This window comes from Callithrix jacchus, chromosome 9 (genome assembly GCF_049354715.1).
Source record: "Callithrix jacchus isolate 240 chromosome 9, calJac240_pri, whole genome shotgun sequence".
In the NCBI taxonomy this organism is placed as follows: Eukaryota; Metazoa; Chordata; class Mammalia; order Primates; family Cebidae; genus Callithrix; species Callithrix jacchus.
The window spans coordinates 4,736,472-4,756,786 of NC_133510.1; the positions used below are offsets into that span (position 1 = coordinate 4,736,472).

The 20,315-nt window shown below is 37.5% G+C and overlaps 2 protein-coding genes and 2 non-coding genes across 5 annotated transcripts in view; 2 read left to right on the plus strand and 2 right to left on the minus strand.

Moving 5' to 3' along the window:
- Nucleotides 1-2,475: 2,475 nt before the first annotated feature.
- CAPZA3 (capping actin protein of muscle Z-line subunit alpha 3) lies at nucleotides 2,476-3,558 on the minus strand. The gene has a single exon (XM_002752106.6). The coding sequence runs from the start codon at nucleotides 3,413-3,415 to the stop codon at nucleotides 2,516-2,518; it is 900 nt and encodes a 299-aa protein (XP_002752152.3). The 5' UTR covers nucleotides 3,416-3,558; the 3' UTR covers nucleotides 2,476-2,515.
- A 114-nt stretch (nucleotides 3,559-3,672) lies between these two features.
- The window catches only part of PLCZ1 (phospholipase C zeta 1), a 54,629-nt gene continuing 37,986 nt past the window's right edge, over nucleotides 3,673-20,315 (plus strand). For both annotated transcript variants that reach the window (XR_013522257.1, XM_035255234.3), the window contains exons 1-4: nucleotides 3,673-3,752; nucleotides 4,167-4,314; nucleotides 5,320-5,443; nucleotides 19,605-19,836. Coding sequence is in view for 1 of the 2 variants with exons in the window: in XM_035255234.3 (XP_035111125.2) it covers nucleotides 4,304-4,314; nucleotides 5,320-5,443; nucleotides 19,605-19,836 (367 nt within the window). In the remaining variant the exon portion in view is untranslated. The remainder of the gene's footprint in view (nucleotides 3,753-4,166; nucleotides 4,315-5,319; nucleotides 5,444-19,604; nucleotides 19,837-20,315) is intronic.
- On the plus strand, nucleotides 14,663-14,770 carry LOC118144601 (U6 spliceosomal RNA). Its single transcript, XR_004729369.1, has one exon. It is a non-coding gene; the product is annotated as a U6 spliceosomal RNA (small nuclear RNA).
- LOC118144742 (U1 spliceosomal RNA) lies at nucleotides 16,455-16,619 on the minus strand. Its single transcript, XR_004729480.3, has one exon. It is a non-coding gene; the product is annotated as a U1 spliceosomal RNA (small nuclear RNA).

The window sequence follows — 20,315 nt, forward strand, 5'->3', positions numbered from 1 at the left end:
ATTTGTACATATGACTTTTATATTCAGAATTATCAATAAATATTATTTTTAAAAACCCCGATGTTAGAACAGGGGCTAAATGCCTCTGCAATTTACAAACCATTGAGTCCTAATCTGCAGTGATCTGAAAAATCAACACGTACACGTAAAACCGTAATATCAATTCAAATTGTTGCTTAAGAATTCACCAGACGGCTGTATTTTCGTGCTATGAGAGCAATTTCTTTTCTGGTTTTCTTTAGAAAGTTTGTTTTTACCTTTTTTACATGGTAAGTCCTGCCCTTGATCTGTGCATAGTAAATGCAGTGAAGTAGAAGCAATGGCCTTCATTGGGCTAAGGTTTATGGGAAATTTTAATTAAGTAAATAGAAAGCACAGGACATGCTATTTTAAGATTAGGGCACATTTCTTAACATGTGGCCCTGAAATCTTATGCATCACAGTAATCTCTGATACTTGATAAAAATGTAGATTTCCCAGCCTACTAAATTAGAATCCTAGGATGGGCCCCAGTAATGTGTATTTTTAAAGATAAACCCCAGGTAGTTCTCCTGAGATTCTCTAAGAATCACCAGCTGGGGAGGTTTGAGCTTTAGAAATTCTTGCATGGGATCTCGTCTGTTCCAATGTTAATAAGTAGAATTATAACTGGTTTTCAAGCACCTGAATTCAAAATACAAAATACTTTGCTTCTTAGGTAAACCAGACTTGGAAGATGGGGCCTACTTACTGCTTTTCTGTAATCTTGTTACAGAGGTTTACATTTGGAATTTACTGAAAGAGCAGATACCAGTGGTCAGTAACATTGCTAGGAACAGTGATAGGGTGAGCGCATAGGTGGCATGCTCTGGCTAGAAAACAGCCGTTACAAGTTCCATTTCTTCTAGGGTGTCCTTTAAGGTGGGATGCTTGCTGAAGTCCCTGTACATCAGAGTCCAGAACTCATAATGAATAGGCCTCCTTGGGGTACTGTTGTACCTGGAGCATGAGCCACACACACTTGCCACTACCTGGCATGATCTGATTCTGTCCCCACAAGGTTTAGATGTTGAAACTGAGTCTCCAAGTGATGGTATTTTGAGGTGAGGACTTTAGGCGGTGATTGCTCATGAGGGTGGAGCCCTCATGAATGATATCAGTGCCCTTATAAAATAAGTTCTACAGAGCTGCTTTGCCCCTTTCACCATGAAGGTCACAGTTAGAAAGTCCTATCTATGGGCCGGGCGCGGTGGCTCAAGCCTGTAATCCCAGCACTTTGGGAGGCCGAGGCGGGTAGATCATGAGGTCAAGAGATTGAGACCATCCTGATCAACATGGTGAAACCCTGTCTCTACTAAAAATACAAAAAAATTAGCCAGGCATGGTGGTGCGTGCCTGTAATCCCAGATACTCAGGAGGCTGAGGCAGGAGAATTGCCTGAACCCAGGAGGAGGAGGTTGCGGTGAGCTGAGATCGCGCCATTGCACTCCAGCCTGGGTAACATGAGCGAAACTCCGTCCCAAAAAAGAAAAAAAGAAGTCCCATCTAGAAGGACACAGACCTTTACTAGGCACTGAATCTGCCAGCACGTTGGTCTTTGACTTTGCAGCCCCCTTAACTGTGAGTAATACATTCCCATTATTTATAAGTTACTCAATTTCTGGTATTTTGTTATAGCTGCATAAATAAACTATGACATTATGTGTCTGGAAGATGTAAACAACTTGAGATCTTGGGTTTGTCTTATGTACAATGGAGAGAATACTAGGACCAAATTAGTGATGAAAACGTTTTTTGCAAAATATTTAGCACAAGCCATGTTATCCAGTAAGCACTTCTGAGTGTTTCCAGTGATGACTTCCCAAAAGCTCAGCTGCAAAAGTTCGGGAAGTCAGGCTTGTCTAGTCTTGGAAGACCATGTTCGTTATCAGACAAGACAGAGATTTTGAGTAACCCCAATTCTTGAGGGGAGGGAAGTAGAAAGGAAGAGTAGCCAAATGTGTTAATAGTCCTTCATCTGAGCTAGATTTTTGGTATCTGTTGGTTTCATGGAAAATCCAAACCTAACGTCAGTTATTGAAATTCATCCTCTTGTGGATGGTCCAGGACTAAACTGAGTGATGTAAAATATCATTGGTGGAGTGATATCCATTTGTATACCTTTTCAGTTCAAAACAAACTCAGAAGTCTCTCTCTTTCACACACACACACACACACACACACACACACACACACACGGCCTTAGCCCTGGCCACCCATATATTATTTCTGGAATCCCATATTCTGTAAAACTATTTTAGTTTCTAACAAATGTCTTGGTCTTTATGATGATCACTACTATGAAACACATTTCACTTTACACTTTCTTGCCTTATATATAAATATTTCCCAAGTAAAATCACTTGTAACACGTTCCTTATTTAAACGTGCATTGGCTAAGTGAGAAACATCTCTACAGATTGCTTAATAGTAGGAAAATAACTATTCCCCAGAATCATAAATGAGTCAGATCGAGATCGTTACCAGGAGCAGTTCTTTATATTATCCAGTTGCACAGCACACTTCTTGAATAAATGACATATCCTAATTTAGGATACATCACCAGATTCAAGTCAGAGAGTATCCTCTGCCAGTCAATAAGAGTGCGGGTCACCGGAAGATCCCTTCGTAGAATTCTTCTCAGGGTTTCGTTGGATAACTCCCGTAATTCTTCCAAGACTGCAGCTTGAAATTTGTTCTCTTGCTCTTCCACAAGCCTTGCAAAACTCAGAGCCAGTTGAGCTTGGTTAACTATTTCCAAGCTTTCTTTCAGGTCCTTGGATATTTCAATATGAAGGTTGACACACCTGAAGAAGTGAGCTCGCACATATATTCTTCCTGTTACTTGAGTTAGGAATGGGTTAACTTGGAAAATCCATGTGGATTTCCAAAGTCCATTCCAGCACTCTCCCGTTTCGTAGTTGTGGTCTTCAATGCAAGCTATCAAGTACTCCTTACTTTGGACAGTTTTTCTCAGCACGTTGCAGTTTCCTTTCGGATAGTGGTCGTTCACATACAGTTTTAAGGCGCACAGCACGACGACTCTCAGGCATTCTGTCTCATTCCGAATGACACCATGGCTTCGGATGTCTTTCAGCTGATTTTGAAGCAGGTTATATTTGAAAGAAAGTTTGCTTTGGTAGTCAAAGAATCGGAAGTCACCCATTACATTGTGGTGAGACAAGAGTACTGGATTTCCGTCGATGCTGAGTGGTACAGAATATTTTTGGCAGTGTTGGTGGCCTGCACATTCACCTTGACGGTGCATGAGTTTTTCATCACGGATAAGCAGACAGAGATCATCAAAGGCATTTACAAATTCCCCCGGAGGTACCTGTATTAACAGTCTGCGAATGACTTTTTCCTTGTCCTTCCTGCTCAGCACGCTAAGTGCCATGATTCATTGCAACAGAAGCAAAGCTTCTGAAATAAAGAGTGTTCAAAGGATAAGAAAACATTCCATGAGACACTTTTCCCATCAAGGTGTTAACATTCAAGCTGAAGATGACTGTGCCCCCCCAGGAAAGCAGGCAGTCTGGCAAGCTCTGAGCCTCCTGGTGAGGTCATAAAGAATCTTTCTCTATGCAGTGGGGAACCTCTGATGATATCACAATGGGCATTCAGACCAAAAGAAAAAAATGACAGTCACCTGACAGTGTGCTGCCCAGCTAACCCGCTGTACCTATTTTGAAGATTTTAAGAACTGAGCCTCCTGAATAGTCTTCTTCAGAATGGTGCGTCTCTGTGTGCGTTACATGTTGTCAGGGATCTAGAGCAGCAGCCCAGTTTCCAGAGTGACAGCCCTTTCGAGCGTCAGGAGTCACAGTGGTGTTGATTTATACTCAGCCTCTCAGAGTAGCTGCCCAAACGCACTGGAAGCACATTATGATGAAAGGTTTGAGGGGTTAAAATAAAATAGTAAAATTAAATGAGATACAGTAGCAGTTCATGGAAAAATGCCAGACATCAGAGAAAGCTGTGTTTTCAAACAGTGGGTGTGGAGACAGTCAGAACTGAAGAAGCTGAAAAGTTTCCAGGGCAGGGTAATGCAGGTACCACATCTTGCATACTGTTTCTGTGGCTAAGTGTGAGCTAGCTTCAAAGAACAAAGGCAGCAGACCACTGTGTATTCTCTGCTTTCTCCCTAGAAAAGTGGTAACAGCCGATGAGTATCAAGAATTTATTTTCTGCAAAGGGACAAAGTTAATTGTATTTGGAACCCGTGACAGCACCTATTGGGAGAGACTTCTAAGCGAGGAGAAACGGCTCTACAGGTCATACAACTATGGAAACGAGATATCCATTGAAAGTTCCTCCTGCCCCTCTTCTCCTTTCTCCTAGTTATCCTCTGTACTTGATGCTGTTATTCTTTTCGAAGAGTCCTGAATTTAAATCCTCTTCATTGAAGTCGAACTGCTTGTTCCATGTCTGCTCTGAGCTTTTCTAAGTTTACCTACATTCTGGTATCTTTTTCTTACAAGGACATGAGCTTTGCTGTATTAAGTCATAACGATTCAGTTTAACGACATCTCGCAAATTTGCTCTAACAATCCTGAAACTTAGTTTTGCATGATTTGTACCCATACCTTTTATGATTTTAGTGATAATTGTCATTATGTCATTTCAGTCTTAGTATGGAGGTGTCCTAGTTTTTGTAGCTTATCTGTCTATGATAAGTAAATTTTTTGTTTTCTCTTTCATACCAGTATACACTCAGCATGGTATTTTTGATGCTTTTGGATGGTACTTAAAATGTCACTTTCTTGAGTGTGTGTGTAGCTGGGCATATGACTAATCTATTAATAATAATTTTATCAGTCATGGTTACTATTTATTGAACACTAAGTAGCAGCAACTATATTCAGTGACATATTAGGAATTCATCTAATGCTTCTACCTTCCTTAAGATTCAGGGTAAATTTGCTCACCTTTCTGGAAGAGAGAACTAAAACTGAGAGAGGTCGGGTGAGAGGTGATATTGAAATCCAGCTGCCTCTCAAGTTCATGCCTTCAGGCCACAGATTGTAATAATGTTTTAATGTATTTTCTAAGTAATGACTTTACTTCTCAAATTTTAATTTTTTTTGTATTTTTACTGTGCTATGCCCTTCCATACCTTTACTCTGGCATCATAATTACTTAATTTTGTATTTTAAAATATTTGTATCATATAATTATCCTGTATTTTAATCATATTCTTTAAAAATAAAAACAAGTACAGTAAATCAAATGTTTCTTTAGGAATTTCAAATACTCAATGACTTTCTATGAGAATTTCCTTAACTTTTTTGTTCTTCATACGTGGTTTTTGTCGAAGATTCAGGATGACTTTAGAGGTGGAAAAATTAACCTAGAAAAAACTCACAGGTTACTTGAAAAATTAGATATTCGGTGCAGTTATATTCATGTGAAAAATATTTTTAAGGTAAGATGATATCCACCCCCTGCCTATCCCACCCTAGGAGGAACTTAATCCAATGTGAGTAAATGTCATGTAAAAATTAGTCTCCTAAGAAGAAAAGGAATTAATTATACTAAGTGTATTTACAATCAATATGGAGACCATTTCTGTAGAAGGTAAAATCAGTTATTGAGAAAATCTGAAATTATGCCGGGATCTCAGTTTAGAATAATTCCCTGAGCATACAGAAATGCTCACATCAAACTAGGACTGGATGTCTACTTAGATCAAAATAATAATGGTAACTGGACTAGATGTTAGTGACTTATAGAAAGAGTAGAGAATAAGCCCAAAGTTCGCAGAAGGGAAGAAATAATACAGATTAGCACATCAATAACTAAAAGAGAAAAGAAAAATTTAGAAGAAATTGAGGAAACTAAGACTTGTTTTTTTTTAAAAGTTAAAATTGACAAATACTTGGTTAGATTAAGAAAAAAGAAAGAAGACTCAAATAAATAAAATCAGAAATGAAAGTGGAGACGTGACAACAGATCTCACAAGAATGAAAAACCCATAGAAACTATTATGAACAATCACACACCATAAAATTGGACAATCTAGAAAAAATAGAGAAATTTCTAGAAACATACAACCCATCAATGCCGAACCAAGAAGAACTAGACAGGTTGAATAGACCAATAACAAAAAGGAGACTGAGAGGCTGGATGCAGTGATTCATGCTTGTAATCCCAATGCTTTGAGAGGACAAGGCGGGAAGGTAACTTGGGGCCAGGAGTTTGAGACTAGCCTGGACAACATAGTGAGACCCTGTTTGGAGGGTCTCACTGCCTAATGAAGAAAAGCCCAGGACCAGATGACTTCATAGGTGAATTCTACCAAAGACTTAAAGAAAAATAAATACCATTACTTCTGAAATGCTTCTAAAAATAGAAGAGTTTTATTTTATGAGGTCAACATCACCCTGACACCAAAGCTGAACAAAGATACCACAAGTAAACAAAACTTTACGCCAATATCCCTGATGAACATAGATGCAAAATTCCCCAACAAAATAATAGCAAACAAAATTTATAGCACTTTAAAAGGATCATATTCCATGATCAAACAATATGTGTTCATGGCATGCAAGGATGGCTCAACATACAGAAATCAATCAATATGACACACCACACGAACAGAATGGAGTATAAAAATCACATGATCATCTCAAAAATACAGAAAAAGCATTTGACAAAATTTAACTCCCTCTCATAACTTTCAGTAAATTAATTATAAAAGGAACTTAACACAATAAAATCCATATATAAAAAGCCCACAGATAATATCATACACAATAAACTGAAAGTTTTTTTAATAAGATCTGGAAAAAGGCAAGGGTGCCCACTCTCACCATTTCTGTTCAAGATGGTACTGGAATTCCCAGCCAAAGCAATTAGTCAAGAAATGAAAATAAAAGGTAATTAAATTGTAAAGGCAGAAGAAAAATTATCTCTATTCACAGATGACATGAACTTATAAGTAGAAAGCCCTAAAGATTTTGTTGAAAAATGACTAGAAGGCTGGGTGTGGTGGCTTACACCTGTCATCCCAGCACTTTGGGAGGCTGAGGCAGGTGGATCACCTGAGGTCAGGAGTTTAAGACCAGCCTGGCCAACATGGTGAAACCCTGTCTCTACTAAAAATACAAAAATTAGCTAGGGGTGGTGGTATATGCCTGTAATCCCAGCTATTTGGGAGGCTGAGGCATGGGAATTGCTTTAATCTGGGAGGTGGAGGTTGCAAGGTCACACCACTGCTCTCCAGCCTGGGCAACAGAAAGAGAGAGAGAGAGAGAGGAGAGAGAGAGAGAGAGAGAGAGAGACCTCAAACAAACAAACAAAACAAATCAAATCCGAAAAACTACTAGAACTATTAAATTCAGTAAAGTTGCAGGATACAAAATTAGTATGCAAAAATTAGCAGCATTTCTATTAATTAACTATGAACGATCCAAAGAGAAATTTCCAAAAAGAAATCAAGAAAACATTTTCATTTACATTAACATTGAAACAATAAAATACTTAGGAATAAATTTAACTAAGGAAGTGAAAAACTGGTACCTCAGAACTGTAAACCATTGATGAAATAAACTTTAAAAGATACAAATAAACAGAAGGACATCCTATGTTAATATATCCATATTACCCAAGGCGATCTACAGATTAAATGTAATCCCTACTAACATGCCCTTGACTAATGGCATTTTTGTTTTGTTGTTACGGAAATAGAAGAAACAATCCTAAAATTCATATTAGAACCGAAAAAGGCCCTGAATAACCACAGTCAATCTTAAAAAAGAAAATAAAGGCGGAGGCATCACAATTTTTGGTTTTCAAATATATTTGAAATGACTGAGGCAGTATGGTAAGAGCACAAAAACAAATATATAGACCAATGGAACATATGGAGAGCCCAGAAAATAGGAAAAAATAGGATAAAAGCTTTTTGACATTGGGCTTGGCAAGAATTTCTTAGATACGACTCCAAAGGCACAGGTAACAAAAACTTGTCTAAAAAGAGACACGTGGGGTTACGTGAAACAAAGTGGCTCTTGCACAGCAAAGGGAATAATCAACAAAATGTAAATTCACAGAATAAAAGAAAGTGTTTGCAAACCGCATATCTGATAGAGGAATAGCATCCAAAATTGAATCCCACAACTCAATAGAATAAAACCCCCAAGTAATCTGATTAGAAAATGTGCAAAGGGATTTGCACATTTTGTAGCAATATAGACATTTCTCTAAAGAAGCTATAAAGTGGCCAACAGGTATATAAATAGGCATTCAACATCCCTAATCAACAAGGAAATGCAAATCACATCACACGAGATATCATCTCATACCGGTTACAATGATTATTATAAAAAGGTTCAACAGAAAAGTGTTGGCAGGAATGTGGAGAAAGGGAACCCTTATATACTATTGGTGTGAATGCAAACTGGTACAACCAGTATTGAGAACAGTATGGCGGTTCCACGAAAATAAGAATTGCCATGTAATCCAGCAATTTCACTTCTGGATATATACCCAAAGGAACTGAAATCGAGATATTTGCACTCCCATATATGTTGCAGTATTATTTTACAATCGCCAAGATATGCAAGCAATCTAACTGTCCATCAGTGTATGAATGAAGAAAATATAGTACGTGCATGCAATGAAATATCACTCATCCTGAAAAGATAAAGACTATCTTGTTATTTGTGACAACCTGGATAAAACTAGAGGACATTATATTAAGATAAACAAGCCAGACACAGAAAGACGAATACTGCAAGGCACCACTGATGTGAGGAGTCTAAAATAGTCAAACTCATAGAAGGAGAGAGTTGAATGATAGTTACCAGGGCCGCGGGAGGAGAAAACAAGGGAGTGTTAGTCAAAGGGTATAGTTTCTGTTACACAACACAAATAGACCCCAGCGAGCCACTGAACATCGCAGGACCTGTGAAAACACTGTGTTGTATATTTAAAAATGTAAGAGGGTAGGTCTTAGATTGAGTATTCTTATCACACACAAAATAATAAAGAGGGTCTGGATGCAGTGGCTCATGACTGTAATTCCAGCACTTTGGGAAGCTGAGGCGGGCAGATTGCTTGAGCTCAGGAGTTCGAGACCGGTCCGTACAACATGGTGAAACCTTGTCTCTACAAAAATTACAAAAAGTACCTGGGAGTGGTGGTGTGTGCCTGTGGGCCCAGCTACTTGGGAGGCTGAGGTGGAAAGATCCTTTGAGCTCAGGAGATAGAGGCTGCAGTGAGCCTGGCACTGCTGCACTCTAGCCTGGGTAACAAAGGGAGACACTGTGGGGAAAAAATAATAAAGAGGGCAGAAGGAAACTTTTTGAAGGAATGGATATGTTTATGAATGAAGATAATTTCATAGCTTGTGTTGATAATTTCATGGCTGTATACTTAACTCCAAACTCATCAAGTTGCATAGAAATTAAATATGTATAGTTTTTTGTATGTCAATTTTACACCAATAAAGGGATTTTAAAAACTAAGAAGGAATATGTAATCTGAAAACATTTTATTTTGCTTACTCCCTAAAAGAAAATCATCCAAAAATTATCTTTGTTTGAAGACGAACTGGTAGGAGGGAAACCTGGCTCAGTTCTGTGACTAGACAACAGAAGGATCATTAATTACATTAGGAAAAGCCATTTCAGCTGAGTTTTATCCTAGGACAATGACAAATGTCTTGGAGAATCAGGCAGCAGAGCTAGACTGACCGATCCAGGTTGTCAGGAGCATTAAAATCCGCGTACTATTGTGTTTTTTGAACGTGAGTACTCAGGTAGCACAATCTGTGTTGAAGTTGTTATTGGTGACACAAACTGGGAAGGGTCTGACATGACACCTTCCCTGGAAGCTAACAAATTGGCCCGAGGCAGCTTCATGGAAGACAGCTTATTACAGAAATGACGGTTGTCAGAGTATTCACATTTTGGTGTTATTTCCCCAAGCCCCGGGTTTTAAAGTGTGGTACGAAGAGAACAAGGGACACGCAGTGGGTTGTGTTATAGAACAGGTACCATAGCCTAAACCTGGGTCTTTGATGGTGGGCAGGAAGCCCACCTGATGCCCTGTAGGCTGTCATTATCATTATTATAGCGAGCAGTAAACCAAACTGCTTTTCTTCTCTGGAAGGAGACCCTGTCTTTACCAAAGCTCTTCGCTATTCCAACATCCTTGAAAATCTAGTATGGAAGAAAGACAATGAATACTTCTGCTTAGAAAACACACAGAAACACAAGAGACCTATGGAGAATCGTCTAATAACAACCACTTCTCTCAGTAAGACTTAGCCCCCAAGCCTACAAACCACAAAAAGGAGGTTAGAAAGGAAAAGCTGTGCTTCTCAGGAGACTGCACTGAAGGTAAACGTTTCAGAATTGTTTCTTTGAATCCAGTCAGTGTCCATAAGCTAACAGAATTTTAATCAATTCATGGCTAATAGCACATTCGAAGAATACAAGTTTTTATAAAAGTCTCTACGTGTAGGATTCTTCCTCCGGTAGTATCTTCCAAAGGGAGAAAAGCTATCGCTTCCCGATTTAATAAAATTTAACGACAAAATAAAGATCGTAATATATTGAAATCTGTATCAAATGTGAAACTTTGTAAGTATTATTCAGTGATTGTCAGGCTGCTTTACATTCTCTTCAGGGCAGAGACAGGTGGAGTGAAGTTAGTGAAATACATGCCGTATTGAAAAGCATTATGCAGAACTCTCAACCATTGCAAAAGCACAGAAATGGTTCACTAATTGAAATGTACGATTAGGGACATGAGCAGGCCTGAAGATCTATTGTTAAGCACAGCCTTTTGGGAGTGGCTATGAAAATAACGCTAATTAGAAAAATTAGAGAGGCAGATTTTGCTAAGAATACTTCAAAAACCTCCTTAAAATAACTGTAAGTACTTTAGAAGCATAAATCACATAAAACAAGGCTGATAATCATGATAAACTATTCTTATCTGTTAAAATAATTCTGGACCCACTTATATAAAACTTTATCACCTCAGGCTAAATTGCCATATATGCATTAAAACGTTGATTAAGAAGGTGTATTGGTTAACTGTATTTTATGATAGTTGAAAATTAAGCTTCTTAACATTCAACTCATTTGCTTCAACGCTTGTTGCTAATTTTGTCTCACTTTATGGATGCACCTTTTGCAAGAGTAAATAAAATTAGTCCTTACAAATCTTTGGTGACCAAAGTATTCTAGTGTCTTAGAGCACTAGAGATTCTTGGCTCTAATAGATCCGATCCTCGCTGTTTAGTACTTGGCAAGTTAAAAGTCTCCTTGAGCAAATTTCTTAATCCATAGAATGGGGCTCCTAGCATAGTTCCCTCACATGATAGTTGCGGATAGTAAATAAGATCTGTGTATGAATGTACCTAGTAGCAGGCATGACGCAAGGTAGGTGCCCAATAGATATATGTAGAAGGAAGCTGCGTCAGTTACATATACAAAATTGAATTACATTTATTCATTTTCTAAGTTGCTGATAAATTCTGACACGAATTTATTTTCTTACAAGGTGACATTTTATTATAAATTTGAGTAAAGAAAATATGACTTTATGATCTTGGCAATATATTCTGCACTTCTTTCTACAAGATTAATTATTGATTCATGGCTTGAGCAGCAATTCTCTAAGATTTATTAAATCCCTCTAGTTAAAAAAAGTATTGCTTTTATCTTGCAATAGTCTTTATAGCATTTAAAATATTTTATAGAAAATATTGTTAGATTACACTTTTGATTGTTGGTTGAGTATGAAAGAGTATCCTTTGTAATTTTGGGATTTTTAAAAACAGGATTTGCCCTAAGTCTTCGAATTCTCTAAGGAATTAATAACCAGTATTAAATCTATAGTATGTGCTGACACTCTGTCGGAAACTGTGAATTGTAGAAAATGAATAGTTACCTCTCTTTTTTAGGCAGAAAAAGGAATGCAGAAATTACTGTTTTATAAGTAGCTTATAAATCTCATGGGTAATGCAAACAGGGAATCTGAGAAGAGACTATTTAATTGGGGCTTTAATAGGAGATGCCATGGTGGAAGTGGCATTCTTGCTGGCCCTTAAAAAATAAGCAGCAACATATGTGGAGTACGTGGAAAGAGTGCGCGGAGAATAGAAAGCAATTAAACTTGACTGGAGTAGAGAATGCATGAAAGGACGTGGTAAGAAGTGTTGCAACTGACAATTACAGACAGACCACGGAAACCTCCAATAGTAGACCAGGGAATTTGGATTTCCCTTTGTAGGCAAGGGGTACTCACTGAAATTTCTTGAGTAAAGAAATACTACGTATTTTAAGATAAATAACCTGGCACTAGTTAGAATGGATTCGAAGCTGGTATTCAGAGAGATACATTATTTCTCTACTGACTCTGCCCTATGAATCTGCCACCTGGAATCAACTCAGACACTTATACTCTGTGGGTTCCACCTAAAGTTTATGGTTTCTTACCTTAGTTGGTCCTCCACAGTGTAAACTTCAAAAAAGTCTATCTAAAAATTAGCACCATATCCTCTTCTAATGTCACATTGTCTGTTTTAACAGATAACCCTAAAGAATCATTTACATTTATTTCTCGACTTGTTCAATGATCCGTTGCAATCCGTTTTGCTTTCACACCTATCTTGAAAATCTCTTTAGGTCATAAATGCTAAATCCACTGGTTAGCCTCTCTGTGCCTTTCACTCAACACTCTTTTTAAAAAAATGTCCCTGTTCTGACTTTTATGACGTCATTCTCTCCCAATTTTCTCTGAAAATCTGTGACCACTCCTTCTCCTTCTGTCCTGTGACCATTCCTGCTACTCTCCTCCTAAAGTGGAGCTCTTTGTTTCCTTTATTTTTACTTTACAAACGTTTCCTGAACTATCTTATTGACTCTCAACAGCTACTTCTTAAATAGGAAAAGTCCCAGCTTTTCTATCCTGAACCTCAAAGACATGGAAATGGTACCATTTGTCCATCATCTGCCATAATCTAGGCACTGATTAGGTTTTGTTCCCATTTTATTAAAAGCATGTAAGGAAGTTATTATTAGCTTCTTTTTACACATAAGGATATTGAGCATAAGAATGTTGATATAATTTCTCCATATCTCACATAACAGTAGAAACTCATGTCTGGGTCTATCTGACTCCAAAGTTCCTATTGTACTCTCTTCTGTAGCGTATTGCTTTCCTCTATCCCTACCCCAAAGCCATTTGCCTACTGGCCATCTCTGCTTAGGTGTCTCGGATGTACTTGAAATTTAATATGTTTAAAGTGAAACTCTTCTTTCCATCTAAAATTATTTTCCTCCTCTATTTCTTTGCTTGGGGATAGCAGCACCATTCTCTCAGTTATCCAAGCAGAAATTAAACAGATTTTCAGACTCCTCCTCTGGCCTATCTTTTTAGGTCTACCAAGTCAATTGCTCTTGAACTACTTACTACTCATTGTGGTCCTCAGACCAGAAATGATGCTGATTGCATTTCAACAAGTCCCAGGGTGACTCATATGTACATCAAAGTTGGACAAACCCTACGGACTGTCTTTTTTTGTTTTTAATCCCAACACCTAGCTTCTATACTGCTGCCAGATTAATCTTTCTAGAACAAAAATCTACGTGATTTCTTCCTTAAAACTCATCAATAACTCCTTGTTCTTTCCAAATGAAGTCCAAGTTTCTCAGTGTGACTTCCGAGGACCCCTGGGATTCAGCTGTACCTCTCGCCTTATCTCCTCCCGCAGCTTCACTAACATTCTCTCTAATTACACTCCTCTGTTTTGTACTTTGTACCTTCATTTGCTCTGATCTTAACAAGCAGAATTAGCTCATTTCCCCCTTGATTTCAGGCAAACATCTTCCTTCTCATCTCTGAAGACTCAGCTCCAGGATCACTTTTTCTATAAAGATTCTCCTTTGACCCTCCAGGAAGAATTGTCCAACTTTCCTTATTGTGTCCATTGTCAATAAAATTTATTATTTTTAAAATTAAAAAAAAGTAGAGACAAGGTCTTTCTCTGTCACCCAGGCCAGAATGCAGTGGTATGATTATAGCTAATGGGGCCTTGGACTCCTGGGCCCAAAGGATCCTCCTCCCTCAGTGTCCAGAGTAGCTGGGACTACAGGCAGGCACCAATGCACCTGGCTAATTATTATTGTTTTTTTAAAATTTAGAGACAGGTCTCACTATGTTGCCTAGGCCGGTCTCAAACTCTTGCCTCAAGTGATCCTCCCACCTTGACTTCCTAAAGCTTGGGGATTACAGGTGTGAGCCATTGTGCTCAGCTACGAAGTTTACATTTTGGCACCTATACACTTGCATGCCTACTTTCTTTTTCTAGACTTTATGCTTCAAAGAGGGCGCTAACAATGTGTTACTTTTGCATCCTTATTAACCAGTATAGTATCTGACTCATGTATTAGTTAAGGAGGAAAGGGCAGAATAAAAGGAAAAAGACAAAATTGTCAAACAATTTAGTGTCAGAGTTTGGGAAAAAAGAAAGTGGCAAGTGATATCATTTCCTGTACTATAATTTGAATTTAATTAGGCTTTATTTTTAGTGTCATTTTAGATACAACCAACTTTAAAATGCTGTATCTTATGTTAAAGTAAATTCTGTTTTGTGCTCGCCTCAGCAGCAAAATTGGAATGATACATATACTAAAATTGGAATGATACATATACTAAAATTGGAATGATACAGAGATTAGCGTGGCCCCTGCAAAAGGATGACATGCAAATTCATGAAATGTTTTATATTTTTTATGGAACCAAAAAAGAGCCTGCATAGCCAAGTCAATTCTAAGCAAAAAAAACCAAGCTGGAGGTGTCATGCTACCTGACTTTAAATTATACTGCAAGGCTACAGTAATCAAAACAACATGATACTGGTACCGAAACAGAGATATAGTCTAATGGAACAGAACAGAGGCCTTGGAAGTAAAGCCATGCATCTATAATCATCTGATCTTTGACAAACCTGACAAAAATAAGCAATGGGAAAGGATTTCCTCTTTAATAAATGGTGTTGGGAAGACTGGCTAGCCATGTGCAGAAAGCTGAAACTGGACCCTTTCCTTACACCTTATATAAAAATTAACTCCAGATGGATTAAACATAAGACCTAACACCATAAAAACCCTAGAAGAAAAGCTAGGCAATACCATTAAGGACATAGGCATAAGCAAGGACTCATGACCAAAACACCAAAAGCAATGGCAACAAAAGCCAAAATAGACAAATGGGATCTAATTAAACTCCAGAGCTTCTGCACAGCAAAAGAAACAATCATTAGAGTGAACTGGCAACCAACAGAATGGGAAAAAATTTTTGAAAGCTACCTATCTGACAAAGGGCTAATATCCAGAATCTACAAAGAACTAAAACAAATATACAAGAAAAAAAAACTCCATCAAAAAGTGGGTGAAGAATATGAAGAGACACTTTTCAAAAGAAGACATTCAGGTGGCCAACAAATATATGAAAAAGGCTCATTGTCATTGGTCATTAGAGAAATGCAAATCAAAACCATATTGAGATGCCATCTCATGCTAGTTAGAATGGTGATCATTAAAAAATCTGGAGATGACAGATGCTGGAGAGGATGTGAAGAAATAGGAACACTTTTATACTTTTACACTGTTGGTGGGAATGGAAATTAGTTCAACCATTGTGGAAGACAGTGTGGCAATTCCTCAAGGATTTAGAAATAGAAATAACATTTGACCCAGCAATCCCATTACTGGGTATACCCAAAGGATTATAAATTATTCTATTATAAAGACACATGCACATGTATATTCATTGCATCACTGTTTACAATAGCAAAGACTTGGAACCAACCCAAATGCCCATCAAGGATTGACTGGATAAAGAAAATGTGGCACATATACACCAGGGAATAGCAGCCATAAAAAATGATGAGTTCATGTCCTTTGCAGGCACATGGATGAAGCTGGACACCATCATTCTCAGCAAACTGACACAAGAATAGAAAACCAAACATTGCATGTTCTCACTCATAAGTGGGTAGTGAACAATGAGAACACATGGACACAAGGAGGGGTACATCACACACTGGGGTCTGTTGTGGGGTGGGGGTTAAGGGAGGGAAAGCAAGAGGTGGGGACACTGGGGAGGGATAACATTAGGAGAAATACCTAATGTAGGTGACGGGAGGGTGGAGGCAGCAAATCACCATGGGCTGTGTATAAACAATCCTGCAGGATCTGCACATGTACATCAGAACTTAAAATATAATGAAAAAAATAAATTCTGTTTTGACAAATCAGCTTTCTCATCACATTATTTAAGTAACATTTCATATTTTTACTAGCAAACCGGGCACTGGAAATGGAAAATGGTGACAACATGGAAAGCGTTCATTCTGTTTTCTGAAAGTGTACACTTGAAATGACTAGCATTTTTTTATTTAAAAAAAAATTTTCCAGGGGAAAGTGTGAACGCAGTCCCCCACTATCACAAGTTATGCAGTTGAGTTTTCCACATTTGGGGAAATCGCAGGGGCCAGCACATCCGGAGTGCAATGGATAAGCCTCACCCTGGGAAAAACCACCGTCATGATCATGGCATCCCCCCTGCCAGGTTGAAATGACTATGAATAGAATTATTTTGTATTCTTTTTTCCTGGTTTATTCAGTAATTCATTTAAAAGTATAGTAATTAAACTCCTGCTCTAGGGTAGGTCCAGTGGCAGGCACTGGGAATAAAAAGAATAAAATTATCTACCTTCAGGATTTTCATGGTCTTGAAGTATATGGTGTGTTTTTAAATATACAAGACATCGAATGAATTGTTGGGAAAATGCTTTTGGTAATGCTTTGCAAAGAACAACTTTTTTTAAACAGGAGAAAAATGGTTTTATTAGTCTTATTTTATGTTATACTTTTAATGATTAATATGAAACATTTTAAAGACGGTGGTGAATCTCGAGGTGGGGCCTGAGATTTTGCATATCTTCTGGAACATGCATTTTTAAATCTCTTTTCCTATCCTCCTTACGTTAGGGAGATACTTAACATCTAATTATTGTCTAAATGCAGTGATTTCATCAGATTCATAACACCGTTTGGGTGGTAGGCCACATTCTGAATGTCTTCAGTCAGGCACTTTTGTAAGACCCAAGGACACAAGAAACAAATGACAAACTCACTCTCTAAGGCAATTCTAGAACGAATATAGAAAACGACTGTCATTCCAATTTAATAAGCCCTCTGAGAGAAGAAAGTGGAGTCTTTTAAGAACCCAGAGAAAGGGTATCTTTCTAATGCAACCTGGGAAGGAGACACAGGACGCGACCCAGGGGAGATTTCTTGAGTGGGTGACACTTTTTCAAGGATTCGCAGAAATTGGTAACTTAAAAAGAAAGAAGGATATTCGAGAAAGAAAAAAAAATCTGTACCATAGCAAGAGATGGTTGGTACCTGAGCTGCAGCTGATTCAGAGCACCTGAAGTGTGAGGTGCAAGGAGGAAAGGTAAGAGCAGAAATCATCGTGACGTGTTAGACAGCCTTGGACGCTACACAGTACAGTTGGGGTTTTGTCTTGAAGACAAAGGAGGTACATTGAGAACTTTAAGACAGAGGTGAGATGCTCAGATTTTCATTTTACAGAATTTATTTCTGCATATATACTGTTAATCTGTGTAATGATATACTGACTTTCTTTCTTCCAGCTGCTCCTCTGGGTGGTCTTAGAGTTAGTTAAAAATCCTGGTTCCCCGTGGGGCTGGAGACAATTTACCTAAGAGTTTTGAGCCTCAGTTTTCTTTTATAGGGTAGACTAATACATCGGCAGTCTGAGCTGCTACCACGTGCCTCAGCACTCAAATCGCATCTTCTTTGTCATTGCTTTTCTTCTCCCTGTTCCCCTTGATCAGGATGCTACCATGTCCTGTTTTTCTTCCCCATCATTATTTGCTCCTTGTTGCTTTCCTTTTCCTTTTCTCTTTCTACTAAAATTAGATCTTCCCTTCTTCAGTGACACAACTCTCACTATTTTGTGTGGGTTTCATTTTTCAATAATTTGATTAATATTTCACTTTCAATTCTTTGATTTTGATCAATTATAGCAATTCTTTGGATTTGTGGAATTTTGTTTGGACTTTATGTCTCCAAATTGTTTTAGTATAAGACGGCAACTTTGACCTTCTAGAAGGACATGAGACAAAACAAATTATCAGGACATTGCAGATGACCAAGCTTATACTCTGTTTGAAAGTAATAAAACTTTCATTACTCAGTGAATAATGTATATTTTATTTTATGCTGCTATTCAGTAGAAGCATAATTTTTTATTTATATAATTTCCTATAACCAAAATTATCAGGAATTACAGGCATATTTTAAACTTTTACTGACTTGCTTAAGATTTATGACAAATAAAGAGTGGGACAAGGCTAAAATGAAATGAATTCTATAACATCCATTTCCATGGACCTCCAAATCCAGAATTAAAAAACAGTAAGTTGAACCATGTTAGTTAAGATAATTAACAATATGCATGAATTACTTTAAGACTACATAATTTTAAGGTGCTATGGTTGTTTAATAAGCTCTGGAGACCCAGCATCTGATTGGACAACCACAGATCCCACCATGATACAATGTCCTGTCAACACGTGCTTCTCATATTCGAGCTGTTTACAATGTAACAAGAGAGTTAAGATGTTATAAAAAACTATTTTTTTACAAATTAAATCTCCCTCTAAGCTGAACTGCCAGTTTCCCAGTTTTTTGTTAGTAATGCTATAGTTCTACGAGTGTTTCTAACGCTCCCTGACCCCAGCCATTCCTGAATTCTTTATCTCATTTGTCGACAATTTCAATGTATTGAATCTTCCTGAATTCCCCCTTCGTCACTTCAGTGAGATCTGTTCTTTAGCATCTATTCTCCACCTCCCACTTCAAGTTCATCTTATCTGCTCTCTTACCTGCAGTTCTCCATGTCTTTCAACTAATCAAACCAATCTTCTATTTTTGCTATTCATTTTCCTGTTGAGAAATCCACGTTGTTCTGTTACTTTTAATAACTGGACCCAGCCTATTTTCTTGCCTTTTCTAATAAAGCTCAAATATGAACTTTTTAATCCACTCTTTCTTATCAGAACTCATCTTGTTTGTACCTGCCCCAAATTCTTTAATGGTTACTGACTCCACGTCTTCAAGGTATTGCTCTGTAGTTTACAGTGATGCTGAATGTGTCTGACTCACTCTGACATATATGGTCAGGCTATACACCAGTGGCATGAGATTACACACTGCCTGGTAAGGTTTTATGAAAGAAGTGAAGTAATACAGAATACAAACATGAAATGTGCAATTGAATGACAACCTGGAATCCTCATTTTCTCCCACACTCCTTTCTCCATCCCTGTAACCAGTGGGTTTCAAGAGTCCACTAACTCCCAATTTTGACATCACTCAATGCAGTTTTATGTATTTTATCTTCAATAAGAATCTAATGTAAGTTTCATCTTCTTTCGAGTATAATTATTATATAGTACATAAATACTCTGATGTTCACTTATGTATTTTTTATACTCACAATGTGAGCCCACCAGTCATTGTTTTCAGTAGGACAATGACAAGCTGAAACAAGGAAGAATCACCATCGAAGAATTTAGAGCAATTTATCGAATTATTGCACACAGAGAAGAAATTATTGAGATTTTCAACGCGTATTCTGAAAACCGGAAAATTCTTTCAGAATATAATCTGGTTCAATTTCTGATACAAGAACAATATACAGTTGAGATGAGCCAAACTATTGCTTTTGAGATCATTCAGAAATATGAGCCTATTGAAGAAGGTATGTTTGCATTTCAAAGTTTTATCAGAATATTTATGTGTGAAGTATTTTTTCTTTTTTTTAAAAAAATTTTAATGCAAAGTATTTTTACAAATTATGGTTATCAAATTATAGTTTTTGAATGGGTAAAATTTCCTTGGGAAAATATATTTTATAGAATTTCTACTACCTTTTAAAACGTCGTACTGTGTAACCATGACATCCTTTCCTACACACTGTCCAGCTCTTTCTTTTAACTGCTTTCATGTATCTCTCAAGTGTTCAGAAACGAGCTTAGAGGTGAAAACAAGACAACGATTCTATTACATGTACCTACTAGAAGAAGAAAGTATCTCGATCTCATGAATAAGATAAAACTTCAGTTATAGGTGGTTTTCCATTTTCATGCAGTATATTGTTGAAAATATGTGTGAAGATTGAGCTAAATGAAAAAAATTCTAAGAACAAAATATTACAAAATGATTAATTTTCCTTTGTTT